General features: G+C 39.6%; 4 protein-coding genes and 1 non-coding gene across 14 annotated transcripts; 4 read left to right on the forward strand and 1 right to left on the reverse strand.

Moving 5' to 3' along the window:
- Positions 1 to 4,875, forward strand: LOC126782037 (prunin 1 Pru du 6.0101-like). 9 transcript variants are annotated; one of them, XM_050507189.1, is made up of 6 exons: positions 26 to 149; positions 1,487 to 2,396; positions 2,473 to 3,061; positions 3,167 to 3,534; positions 3,663 to 4,214; positions 4,305 to 4,875. In XM_050507189.1, exons 3-6 carry the CDS (start codon positions 2,620 to 2,622, stop codon positions 4,707 to 4,709), a joined length of 1,767 nt encoding a protein of 588 aa, XP_050363146.1. In that variant the 5' UTR covers positions 26 to 149; positions 1,487 to 2,396; positions 2,473 to 2,619; the 3' UTR covers positions 4,710 to 4,875. The 9 variants fall into 9 exon arrangements, with proteins under 9 accessions (XP_050363143.1, XP_050363142.1, XP_050363145.1 ...); XM_050507184.1 differs by having other exon boundaries at positions 1,487 to 1,738; positions 1,825 to 3,061; XM_050507190.1 differs by having other exon boundaries at positions 1,487 to 1,738.
- Positions 4,876 to 5,781: 906 nt separating this feature from the next.
- Positions 5,782 to 7,857, forward strand: LOC126783120 (prunin 1 Pru du 6.0101-like). The gene is made up of 4 exons (XM_050508523.1): positions 5,782 to 6,091; positions 6,183 to 6,445; positions 6,896 to 7,390; positions 7,480 to 7,857. The coding sequence occupies exons 1-4, from the start codon at positions 5,782 to 5,784 to the stop codon at positions 7,855 to 7,857; spliced, it is 1,446 nt and encodes a 481-aa protein (XP_050364480.1).
- A 248-nt stretch (positions 7,858 to 8,105) lies between these two features.
- On the reverse strand, positions 8,106 to 8,178 carry TRNAR-CCU (transfer RNA arginine (anticodon CCU)). The gene has a single exon. It is a non-coding gene; the product is annotated as a tRNA-Arg (tRNA).
- Positions 8,179 to 8,880: 702 nt separating this feature from the next.
- On the forward strand, positions 8,881 to 9,523 carry LOC126783131 (uncharacterized). The gene has a single exon (XM_050508536.1). It carries the CDS (start codon positions 8,943 to 8,945, stop codon positions 9,390 to 9,392), a length of 450 nt encoding a protein of 149 aa, XP_050364493.1. The 5' UTR covers positions 8,881 to 8,942; the 3' UTR covers positions 9,393 to 9,523.
- An 814-nt stretch (positions 9,524 to 10,337) lies between these two features.
- On the forward strand, positions 10,338 to 12,806 carry LOC126783122 (IQ domain-containing protein IQM2-like). Of its 2 annotated transcripts, XM_050508527.1 has the most exons (8): positions 10,338 to 10,701; positions 10,928 to 11,464; positions 11,556 to 11,670; positions 11,763 to 11,828; positions 11,924 to 12,100; positions 12,189 to 12,257; positions 12,303 to 12,473; positions 12,627 to 12,806. In XM_050508527.1, exons 2-8 carry the CDS (start codon positions 10,971 to 10,973, stop codon positions 12,711 to 12,713), a joined length of 1,179 nt encoding a protein of 392 aa, XP_050364484.1. In that variant the 5' UTR covers positions 10,338 to 10,701; positions 10,928 to 10,970; the 3' UTR covers positions 12,714 to 12,806. The 2 variants fall into 2 exon arrangements, with proteins under 2 accessions (XP_050364484.1, XP_050364483.1); XM_050508526.1 differs by having other exon boundaries at positions 10,339 to 10,701; positions 12,189 to 12,473; positions 12,627 to 12,805.
- The last annotated feature ends 679 nt before the right edge of the window (positions 12,807 to 13,485 follow it).

The raw sequence follows: 13,485 nt of genomic DNA on the forward strand, positions 1-13,485 counted from the left end.
GAAAACAGAGAGGCGAGCGAAGCAGGAAACTGAAAATACGAAGAGAAAGATGGAACGTGTGGCCGCCGAATCGATTTATCCGGCGTCATACTCCGACGAGAAAGCAATGCAACTTCGTCGGAGGGAGACTCGCTTCACGAGGTAAGACGGTGAGTCAACAACAGCTAGCCGACTTGAACTTTGAATTCGCGAGTTCAATTTTATTTGATTTTGAAAGTTTGGCTTCTCAGCTAATGTTATTGTGTTCTGACCTTTGATCGATTGATTAGTGCTTGAGTTTCATAGAATCATGTTAACTTCAAAGTAAGAAGCTAATCAACCCCCACATTTTTTAAGGAATGCGAGCATTTTAAGAGGGACCATTGAGTGTTTGAAGCATAGAACAAGATTTTCATTCCAAGATTTTCCATTTAAGATCTTCCAATAGGGCATTCCATGCCCAATTTGACCCATGGAAATAGATTCCCTAAAGAGTTGAGCCCTTTAGCATTTGAATTGTGTACAAGTATCCTTGCATGTTGCCAAGAAGGGCCATATTGGATTATATATATATATGTATGTAAAGTCTAAGGCTTTGTTAGAATCCATTTTGTGAAAATAGGTTGTAACTTGCAATTGTTGTGTTGTATGAAGATTACAGATGTTCATGTACCAGATTATGTTTTTCTGATATTGACCTTTCGATTGTACACAGTTCGACTGGTTGTGAATTATATTTCAATCATTTCATGTTTAGAGGTGTTAGAATTAAGGTTTCTGTAAGTTTTTGAGCTGGGAAAAAAAAAACAAAAACAAAAGAACTCGAATGACTCATCCAATATAATTTTTTTTGAATTGCATTTGAGTGGATCATCCAGATATCCAGTATATCTACTATTATCATCTTTTAATGCCTTGTAATCTTCAACCACAAACTTGTAAATATACTCCCTCCACAAAGTTTAAATGTTGGATTCTAAGGAACTTCCTGTAGATGAACAGATAACTTTTAGGAGTAATGATTCTTTAGTGATGGACTTCAGATTTTGTTTGCAAAAAAGCTTATATAAACACTCAACTGCATTAATTTTTACTAAAATTTATGTGCATATATCTGATTTATTATATTTTGACTTATAAAAGGATATAATATGCTGATTATTATAAAAAATATGTTATATGAGTATATCAGGTTGGTGTTGGTATGATTTTACTTTACCAAGTTATGCATGGAACAACTTATAGACCTTCCTCTGTAAGGTCTTACTTATCTGGTTACTATAAATGGTCAAGGTGTAGTGAGTTTATCTGATTACTATAGGAAAGAAAAAAAAGATATATTTTTTACCATGCATGGATCATAGATGAACTTATCTGGCTGGTGATGGTATGATTTTACTTTACCAAGCTATGCATGGAATAACTGAATAACTATAGATCTTACTTTACCAAAATGCATTGAACAACTATAGAGCTTGTTTTTATAATTAGTTCTGCCTTATATCAGCCCAGGTTTAGGGCAGTAAAACTTTGCTGCGCTTGCAGACAATCACGGAATCCTCACCTGGTTGACAAATTGTTCAAGGCACCTTAATATCTTCTCTGGAGCCATGAGCCACCTGTCCTGAAGAATTCAATGAGGTGTAAGGAAACTAAGGATGTGATATATTGATAGCATGCATAGAGACAGAATTGGCTCTTGCACATTATTCCGTACATATCTAACATTGATTTTTGGATTATAGAAGATGTTCATCAGGTTGGTGCTGATGTAATATCGTTTTCTTCAAATTTAGAAAGAACCTCTCTGATTTCTCTCATTAATTCTGCCCTATATTGGACCAGGATCAAGGCTGTAGAAATTTGGTTCACTTTTCTGGAAGAATGAGGTGTAAGAAAGTGAAATGATATTGCCATGGAACAATACCTTCAGGAATTGATTGAGCAACCCATATAGATAGTAATGTTATATATATAACTGAACCTTTTTGAAGTCTTCAACCTTTTTTGCAAGAAAAACCAAACTGAACCGAACCTTATGTTAGTGTTTTTATATTGCATAGCATGATCACATTATTCACAATCATGAGCTCTTTAAGCTTGGAATTTACACATTGTTCACAGTAAGCCCTACATTTACGGAAATAGTTTCTGTATCAAGTTCTTTTTTGGTAGAAAGACTAGATAGGTGAAGTGATTAGCAACCTGAGAAGAAAATGCTTATCCTTATGGAATAATCAGATTTTGATGGGTCAATTGATGTATCTCCAACACGACTTGTTAACTTATAAGTTCTAATGATGGGATATGCACATTAGTTTAAATATTAAATTTTAACTCATAAAATGACAAGATACGGATGATGTACTAATATAAGACTTCTGAACGCTGCCTACATCATAGAACATCTTCTTCAGGTTGGTGCTGAAATAATAGTATTCTACTGATTTTGGAAAGAACATATCTGAGTCATTAATATTTTCTCTATATTAGACCAGGTTCAAGGCTGTAGCATTTTGCTTCACTTGCAAACAATCATGGCAAAATCCCAGCTGTTGCTAGCCTGTTCAAGGAATTTTGTATCTTCTCTGAAGCCATAAGCCACCTTGCCCCGGCAGCAATGAGGTGGAAGAATGTGAAATGCTATTGCCATGCAAAGATAAGAACGGCTTCAGCCTATTACATAGATGCTGTTGTACTTATCCTTCTTTTCTGACCTATAAATACCACACCTTCTACTCGCCGCTTCACCACAACAAGCTTTATACCTATCTGATCATCACTATGGCTAATCCTATAGCTCTCGCCTTTTCTCTTTGCTTCCTTGTCCTCTTCCACAGCTGCTTAGCAGCACGCCAGCAATCTCAGTCGAGGCAGCAGAATGAGTGCCAACTAGATCAACTCCAAGCCCACGAACCTGATAACCGCATTGAGACTGAAGCAGGAAGGATTGAGTCCTGGGACTACAACCGGGATGACTTCCGTTGTGCTGGTGTTGCTGTTCAACGAATTACCATTGAAAAAAATGGCCTTCACTTGCCTTCTTACTCCCATGCTCCTCAACTCACTTACATTGTCCAAGGTAATGTCACTAGTGTGTAACTGGAACCATTTCTAATGTCATAAATGTTGGAAAGTGTTATGTAGTTTGATAAGTGTCTAACGTATTCATATAACTCTACTGCAGGAAATGGCGTTCTGTCTACTGTATTCCCTGGCTGTCCTGAGACATTTGAAGAAACTGAACAATCGGTTGAAGAACAACGGGGCCAGCAAGGCCGTGGAGAAGAACAGCAGCAGGAACAACAACAGACTCAACACGGACAACAAGGCCGCGGGCAGCATGGCCGTCACGGACAACAAGGCCAACTGGGACAAGAGAGGTTCGAACAGCTAGACAGACACCAGAAGGTTCGACGCATCAGAGAAGGTGATGTTGTTGCTATTCCTGCCGGAGTCACCTACTGGTCCTACAACGACGGTGATCAACCTCTTGTTGCAGTCAATCTTCTGGACATCGGCAACAACCAAAACCAGCTTGATCGTAACCCTAGGGTAAATTGATGCATGCATATACATGAGCACACTGTCCATCAACATGCCAAAATATAGTAGCATGTATAACTTAGTGGTAGCTTACCTACATGGCTACATATGCTGATAACAAGCTTTTACGTATGTAGAGGTTCTATCTGGCTGGTAATCCACAAAATGAGTTTAACACACAAGGTGAGAGCCAGTTTCGAAGGGGCCAGCAAGGACGTGGACAACAAGGGCGAGGCAAAAGTCAATGGGACCAGGATCAGCAGCAGCAAGGTGGAAGGAGTAGGCACCAGCAACAACAACAAGGAAACAACAACATCTTCGCCGGCTTCAACACCCAGCTCCTCGCTGACGCACTGAACATCGACCAACAGACTGCCCAGCAGCTTCAGGGACAGAACGACAACAGACCCCAAATCGTGAGAGTTAAAGGACGTCTCGATTTCATCCAGCCACCACAATCAGAACAGGAGGAAAGACATCAACAAGGAATACAGAGACAAACTGGACAACAAGGACAGAATGGTTTTGAGGAGACATTCTGCAACTTCAGGATCAAAGAGAATATTGGCAGGCCTTCACGTGCCGACGTTTTCAGTCCCCAAGCCGGTCGCATCAGCACCCTCAACAGCTTCAAGTTGCCTATTCTCAGGCACCTTGACCTCAGCGCTGAGAGAGGCTTCTTCTACAACGTAAGTAAACTCAGTATTTGTCAAATTCAAGTAACTGAGTTGACTGTTTGAGCTCGAGTAATTATCTTATTAATTATGTTATACATGCAGAATGCCATCTACAGCCCACACTGGAACTTGAACGCCCACGAAGTGTACTATGTCATTCGAGGTAGCGCTAGGGTTCAGGTTGTGAACGACAACGGCCAGGCCATCTTGGACAACGAGGTCCGCCAGGGACAGCTCTTCATTGTGCCACAGAACCATGCAGTGTTACAGAAGGCTAGCAACAACGGCTACGAGTACATTGCCTTCAAGACCCAGGACAATGCCAAGATTAACACTCTAGCTGGCCGGACCTCAGTCCTGCGGGCACTCCCTGACGTTGTCCTCGCTAATGCGTACCAGATTGACCGACAACAGGCAAGGACCCTCAAATACAACAGGCAGGAGACTGTTGCTTTGGGCTCATCCAGGTCTTCCCAGTCCCAGGGGCGCGGGTGGGCTATTGCATAAATGAATGCCTGAGAAATGAAATGTACAAATGTAACGCGGCACGTAGTGTTTTTTGGATGGTACAAGCTTAAGGGTACATAGAATAACAATGGGCGTGTATGCCTGTTGTTGTACGAGGAGAGGATCTACGGTTGTAATTAGGAAATAACTAGCTCTTTCGTACTTGGAATCGTTTCTTGCTAATAAACTATGTTTCTTACATGTTCTGAACCATAATTATGAGTCTATATGTCTCCTCCAAAAACAAAACAAACAAAAAAACTAAGAGTATATATATATATATATATATATATATATATATATATATATATATATATATATATGAAATCAGTTGTAAAATTTTCTTCTCTGCTTATCAATTTCTTATCTAGTCATTGTTAAATGCTGCAAAAGGTTTTTATGTTCTCCACTACGTACAATTACTTGCAAACTTGTGAATCAAAATTGGGTTTTCATCGATATATGCTTAAACAACTCTTGGCTGATCAGTGGCCAGTTCAGACAAGAATAATGATAGGCTTGTAATATAAGCAGTCAAGGTTTCATGCATGCATAGATGAAGGGACGCGTGATAGAGTTGATTTGACAAGGAAAACGACGACACAAGGTAGATTGGCATCTGCTGAACCAGATATGCAGTATGGTGAATTAACCTAAATATGTATATTTGGATTGATACTTCTTTCCTTTCTTCCCTTTATACACACATTAGAATTGAAGTTTGGAACAGGTTCTGAGCCATTAAAATTCATTTCCAGCTGCTTGTATTAATCTTCAACCAAAAAAAATTAAAAGAATTTGAAACCAAAAATGCATATGCATGCATATGTGTTGAGTTGTATATATAATCCTCCTGAACCTTGTTAAGAGCCACCTACTCTAAATTCTAAAAGACAGAATGAGGTGTAACAACATCAAGTAACAATCCCATGCAAAGAGAATAACGCCCAAGGATTTGTTACACGACCTTTTAAACGTGTCGTCTCTCCCTGCTCACCTCTTCCTCCATAAGTATCTGTAGCTTATGCATAAAGCTCTAGTCTCCTTCTCCTTCTTGCTCTTGCATATATCTATGGCTAAGCCAGTAGACTTTGCTATTCCTCTTTGCTTGGTTCTTCTTAATGTTCTCTTCCAACATGGGTGCTCAGCAGATCAGCCGCAGTTCGAATCCATCAAACAAAATCACTGCCAAATGGATCAACTCCATGCCCGCGAACCCGATATTCAGATCGAGTGTGAAGCTGGTAGGATTGAGTCATGGGATCACTACCAGAATGATTTTCAGTGTGCCGGCGTCGCGTCTCAACGAGTCACCATTGAACCCAATGGCCTTCACTTGCCTTCTTACACACACTCTCCTCAACTCATGTACATCGTCAAAGGTATAGGTCAAAAAAATAAAATAGGTAGGATTCACATAATGAATACGTACTAAGATATTGATGGCAATGGACATGAAAATGTTACCTGCAGGTTGGGGTGTGATGATGACTGCTTTGCCTGGTTGTCCTGAGACTTTCGAATTGTCTCAAGGTTCTCAACAAACACCACAAGAGAGACATGGCTTCGACGAACTAGAACGCCACCAGAAGGTCCGATTCATCGGAGAGGGTGACATCATTGCTATTCCTCCTGGGATTGTCCACTGGATGCACAACAATGGCAACTCGCCCCTCGTGGCCGTTAGTCTTCTAGACATCGGCAACGACCTTAACCAGCTTGACCGAAACCCAAGGGTAACGCTTCTATCTAGCTATAGTGATCGAAAGTCACAATAAAAGTTTTTCATGAACTGTTTTACTATCATTGAAGCATTAATGTTAGAGAGGCTAGGCGGGGAAAGACGGTCGCAAAACAAAGCGCCTAGGCGGATGTTACACAGTTCAATATTGTGTAAAGAAAGAAGAATAAGAACAAGCTAAGAACAGATATATACTTCAACGATAGTAAAACAATTCATGAGGGAAATCATAATTTTGTTGGTCTGCTAAATTAACATGATCGATCTACTTTAATTATTTTTTAAATGTAGACCATGGTGCTCATTTCACTATTAGATGGCCGGGAAGCTTACTGCATGGATTCAACCCTTAATTAAGTGTTTTTATGCGTATAAATATGCAATATATATCATGTTTATACTGTTGCCTTATTCAGTTTGTCTCGTGCATGATTTTTGTGTCTAGAGATTCTATCTTGCTGGTAACCCTGAAGATGAGTTCAACCAACAAGAAGGGGAAGGCATAAGTCAGCCGAGACGCCATTCGGGTCAGGGTTCAATCAACAATAATATCTTCGCAGGCTTTAACACTAGCATCCTTGCAGACGCTCTCAATGTGGACATCGAAACTATCATGAGAGTTCAAGGCCAGAATGAACAAACACGAAGCCAAATTGTGAGAGTGGAGGGAAGATTTGGTTTTCTCCATCCTCCAATTAGGTCATCACATGGACAGCGAAGCCAACAGGAACAACTAGATGAGCAGCAGGGACAACAGGAAAGACATGACAATGGTCTTGGGGAGACATTGTGCAACATTGCTCTAAAAGAGTACCTTGGTGACCCAAAACGTGCGGACATTTACACACCACAAGCTGGTCGGATCAATACCCTCAACAGCAATGACATGCCTATCCTTAAGCATATGTCCCTCAGCGCCGAGACGGGGTTCTTGTACAATGTGAGTCCCCTAGATATATGGCGATATATGCGTATATTCAATTTTGTTCATGATGATGATGATGGTATCTGGATGTAAATGTGTTGCAGAATGCCATCTATAGCCCACACTGGAACCACATTGCACATGAAATCTTCTACGTGATTAGAGGAAGTGCTAGGGTACAAGTGGTGAATGACATTGGTGAGGCCATACTGGACGATGAGGTTCGCAAGGGTCAGTTGTTTATAGTGCCGCAAAACCACGCAGTGTTGCAGAAGGCCGTTGACAGTGAGGGATTCGAATACATTGCATTCAAGACTCAGGACAAGGCAGTCATCAACACTATGGCTGGCCGGACGTCGGTGTTGAGGGCACTGCCAGATGATGTGCTTGCAAATGCGTACCAAATTTCTCAAGAAGAGGCCAGGATGCTCAAGTACAGTAGACAGGAGACCGTCGTATTGAGCTCATCAAGATCCTCTTAGAGAGTTTTTTTTTCCTCTACATCGTGTTGTTTTCGTAAGTTCTTGTTGTTTTTGTAAGTCTTACTATTCTCAATAAATGGAAGGGCAAATTCTAAGCAAAAGCAAGTCATGATGGACCAAAAAGATTTTGTATTGCAGCGTCGACCCTTGCAAATAAGGTTGATCTTCAATTATGTTGGTCAACATACAGTATATATAATGGAAAACGAAAACAATATTGATAATAAAAATGAAAAAGAAAACGCAGTCGCGCCAGGTAGGGGTCGAACCTACGACTTTCTGCTTAGGAAACAGACGCTCTATCCACTGAGCTACGGGCGCTGTTTGGCTGAGGTTTCATGACAAACAAAATTAAACATATCACAAAAGCTAAACATTAATAGGAAAGTACAAATGTGAGTGAAGTAGTTGGGCCAGTTTGGCAACTCGATTGCCTATCGTGTTGTTGGCATTACTCCACAATTTACTATTGGGTGTTGAACATCAAGAACATAATAATTTCCCCTTTCATCTTTCAGATGATCAACCTACTCATTGGTAGGTTCTTCTCAAAATGCAATTTATTGTACTATAATTAAATTACACCACCTCAGTATTAAACATGCAATCTTGACCTATACATGTTACATCATACATGATCACAAACAAAATTTGGCCACAACCACCACAAGAATTACAACAATCAAATTTCCTGAGTCCCAAGATGGAACACAATCCATTAGTCCTTCCCCTTTGAAGAAGCTACCTAAAGTCCTAAATCCTCACCTTCCTCCACATGTCCTTGTCTTTTCCAAAGTTCATCTCCGTGAAGCCAACCTCCATCTCCATCTCACCAAAAACAAAAAACACCCCCATCTCCAAGTTCCCTCAAAAGGACAACACCACCCTCCACTTTTGCTCCAAACGGGCAAAACACTAGAGGCAATCTAGTCCAAACAACTCTTATCGATAATAGAACCAGAGCCCTCACACGTGCATGAAAAAACGAGAGACCCCAGTAAGTGTCCAAAGATTCAAGTTTGAAAACACTCTCAGATCCCAAACAGTCGCAGTTAACCAAATCTCAGTTCCAGATAGCAACCACCATGACTCGTCCTGCTCAACTGACTCACCTCACTGTTCTTCTTCTTCTTGTTCTAGCTACAACAGTATCAGCCAGGCCGGGGTTTCTCTTCACTCGGACCACGGGGCGGTGCACGCCGGACTACTGGGGCAGCAGGGTGGAGTCGTGGCCGAGGATGGTGCCGCAGACATCGACGGTGTCCAAGGTGTTCGGGTCCAGAGCCTACGAGCGGTACAGATCCGATCTGACGCTCATGGAAGCGACGGCCAGGAGCGACGACGAGTATAACGTGTTCCCCAGGCTGCTGAAGCAGGCCAGCGCGGCGCTGATCAACTCGTACGCAAGGAAGGGCTTCCCGTACTCGGCATGGGAGGTGAAGACGAGGCTCATACAGGGCTTGGTGTCCGAGAAGGCGGCGGCGCGTCAGGCCCGGCTGTTCTATCAGGCCAATGAGGCTTGTGATCTCCACTAGCTAGGCTTGGTCGCTAGCGCTGTTGGTTTCTAGTACTAATAGGCTTTGTTCGATCTTCGTGATCGACTGTGTAATGTTCCAACTGATGGGTTCTTGTTCTACAGTGGAATCAAAACAATGGTCTTTGTTGTTAATCAGTAATACAGTGATTGATCTATCGACATTTGTGTTCTGTTTTGGTGGTGACTGTGAGCTTTATGGCTTCATAGAACTTAATAACCAAGTTAGGCCTCATTGATTTAGTAATGGTGTTATAGAAGAGATGCTAAGTGCTAACATGTGAAACAACTTGCAGAAAAATGTCTTCATTCAATTTTATGTGTGGGTGTGACATTCAGGTTACTCAAGATTTTGAGAACCACGGTCTTGAAAACGCACCGATTTAAAAACCTTAACCCGGATGTTTAACCAATCAGAATTTTCAGATCAGTTTCGGTTAAAATCTATATATTAAAAGTCTTTTATCTATAAACTCAAATGTAAAGATGTAATAAACAATTCAATTATCTAAGCACTCTAAGCATACAAATTTCAAACATAAATTTAAAGAATAAGTTTGTCACCATCTTATGAAATCTATTATCATAACCATAAGTTTAAACTTTAATTCATCAACCAATAATGAAGTGTCATGTTTATTACAAATAATATATATGTAATTAAGTTAAATTATTCGGATCGGAACGGTTTCTTCGAATGGTTTAAAAGGTGAATCCGTATCCAATCCGATTTTAAACAAATCGAATTGGGTTTTTTTTTCAACCCAAATATTTTGGATACGTTATCCAATTAAGAACATCTGGATGGATCGGATTGGTTTTCAAGTAAATTCAGTTTTTTGTCCGGCCCTAGTAAAAACAAGCCTCGTTGGTACCTTTTAATCTTGTACTACCTCACACTAAGGGGGGTGTATTGAATGAAGAGTTTGTGTTGTATTTCAAGAATCCTCTCAAATCAACAGGTATTCAATCACGATTTTAAAAATTCCTTTAGAATCTTGAGGTATTCAATCATGATTTAGAAAAATCATACCAAATCGGGTGGTATTTGAAACTCCACCGATTTTGAATGATTTATCAGATGGTTGATTTCAAAGGATTCTAAAGGGCTTGGTATAAATACCAAACCCTATCAGAAATCACAACATAAGTGGCCTGATTTCACTTTCTCTCACTCTCTCTCTCTCTCTCTCTCTCTGAAGATAAAGGGGGAAGAACACGAACTGGCTTGCTTCCCCGACGAGCTGATATGCGATGAGAAGACGAACTGAAGGTGTGAATCGTACTGGAATCTCTCAGTTGTTCAAAAGGTATGTATCAAATTAGGTGGGATTTTCATAGTTGGATTCAAAGCAATTGCAGCCGGATGTGTTATACAAGTCGTGTTTTGTAGATCCAATGGTTTTTGTTGTCTTATAGATTCTGAATCGCTATTTGGCTATTTAACTTTCAATTTGTATCTGCAGTGATGTTCTCCCATTAGCTAAGGCAGTATTAGATGTGAAGTGTTAACTTTTTCTCTCGTGTTCTCCCCAGGAATCCGAATTTTCAGGGTTGCTAAACCCCCTCTTTGTATCATATGGGAATTTCCTTTTCTTGCCCATTTTCTGAGGACTGTGATTTAAAAAGTGGGTTAGAGTCAGTAACTGTAAAATCGATCAGTTTTGGAGGTGATGAAGTAAAAACTCCAGTTAGATCAATTAGTTTCAACAGCGGTGATGCAGAACCTTCGATAATGAGAGCCTTAGGTTCTGGAAAGATGACATTAGAAACTTTTGTTAGCTTTAAGGGGGATGAGATAGAGAAAATGGGCTTGCTTAAACAAAAGAGTACTGGCGTTACATCAGTTAGCCCCCTCTGCAAAGAGGTGGACATTGGATCAATCACCCCCATTACCAAAGAAATGGACATTCCATCCCCAAGATCGGATAGTTTGGTGGGGATGATCCAACCGGTGCAAACAGATTTCACCAACCCCAAACACATGGCGGCAATTAAGTTGCAGAAAGTGTACAAAAGCTTTCGGACCAGAAGAAAGCTAGCAGATTGCGCAGTTCTAGTTGAGCAGAGCTGGTATAAATTTATTTCTTTTGTGTTAATCTGGCCATTTTACTGATATATTTATTGTGCTCCAGTCTTACTCTGATTGTTTGTAAAAATATAGGTGGAAACTATTAGATTTCGTTGAGCTCAAGCGCATTTCTATATTATTCTTTGAAATTGAGAAACATGAAACTGCCATTTCACGTTGGTCGAGAGCAAGGACCAGAGCTGCCAAGGTGATCTTTTAACAGATAGCCATCTGCTCCATTTTTTTAGTTTACATATAATGTGTTTAAATTCTAAAACATTTTTTTTCTTTGAATTGCAGGTTGGAAAGGGTTTATCAAAGAATAGTAAAGCACAAAAACTTGCTTTGCAGCACTGGCTTGAAGCGGTAAGTCAATCGCATTTAAGTATCCTGTTTTTCTTTTCTTCAATTCTTTTTTAGGCCTCCATTGATATCAGTTTTTCATATGTGATTGAAAATAGATTGACCCAAGGCACCGATATGGACACAATCTACACTTTTATTACGTTAAGTGGCTTCATTGTCAGAGTAGAGAACCATTCTTCTACTGGCTAGATATAGGAGAAGGGAAGGAAGTGAATCTTGAAAAATGCCCTCGATCGAAACTTCAACAGCAGTGTATCAAGTATCTTGGACCGGTGAGCCTTTATTGCCTTACTGATAACTTTTATCTCTTAATCATTTTACATTTATTTCGTTTGCTAATAACAATTCTGCTCAATACAGATGGAAAGAATGGCTTATGAAGTTGTTGTGGAGGATGGAAAATTATTCTACAAGCAATCAGGGGAGCTCCTCCATACATCTGGAGAAGACGAGGATGCCAAATGGATTTTTGTTCTCCATACATCTGGAGAAGACGAGGATGCCAAATGGATTTTTGTTCTCAGCACTTCAAAAATCTTGTATGTTGGCAGGAAACAGAAGGGCACCTTTCAGCATTCCAGTTTTTTGGCTGGTGGAGCCACATCTGCTGCTGGGAGATTAGTAATTGAGAATGGTATCATCAAGGTACGTATGTCTACGGCACCAAAAACCTTGCAAATTTTGATTATTGTTTCCATAGTGCCCCTTGTTCTTGATAATATTGATTACCATATTTAACATATTTCTTGTAACATTTAGTTGAGAATGTCATCTCAGTAATCATGTTTTCATGTGCAGTGCATCACTCTGTCCAACAGTAGATGGTCAAAGAGAGGAAACTCCATATATATGCACTGCCCCTGTAAAGGTGTAGTTGTAGTTTGAACTGATGAGATGACACATATGCACTGTCCATGTAAAGTTGTGTAGTTGTAGTTTAGACTGATGAGATGACATTCATGATGAATAAATTTGATTGGAATTAATGTATTCTGAAGTTATATATCCGATGTATTATTGACATTGTGTTAATATGATGACATTCATGATGAACATATTTGATTGGATTTCACTGTTGTATTATTTTTATTACTTTGTAAAAAGCATACATTATTATTTTATTATGTTCATTAAAAAAATCAAATTCTTAATCCTCCATGTTCTCTATTTTATTATTTAATAATAATATATAAATCATATATTCGCTTGTGAAATCCAAGCAAATTAAGACAAATCTATTAAATACAATACATTGAAATCTGGTGAAATCCAAGCAAATCAAGACAAATCTGTTAAATACAATACATTGAAATCTGGCTGAATCTGTGTAGAGTTGAAATAATCTGTGGATTCTCAAAATCCACGGAATATGATAAATCAATCTGAATCATTTAAAATCAGAGTTGAATACACCCCCCTAAATATAGCTCACACCACTTATTATTTAGTACAATACCATTTACAGTCCGTTGTACCAAACATTCACAATTCTACAATAATAACGAGCACAACCACATTCCAACTAGTATAAGCATCCATATATAAGACTATATATAACTATAGTTTCTTTAATAAAAGCACCAGACTATAATATTTACTGTTCTAAGAGGCAAATACTCAAACACACAAAGTCGAAGATTTATGCTTCACCTCAAAA

The sequence above is a fragment of the Argentina anserina genome, chromosome 2 (assembly GCF_933775445.1).
Source record: "Argentina anserina chromosome 2, drPotAnse1.1, whole genome shotgun sequence".
In the NCBI taxonomy this organism is placed as follows: domain Eukaryota; kingdom Viridiplantae; phylum Streptophyta; class Magnoliopsida; order Rosales; family Rosaceae; genus Argentina; species Argentina anserina.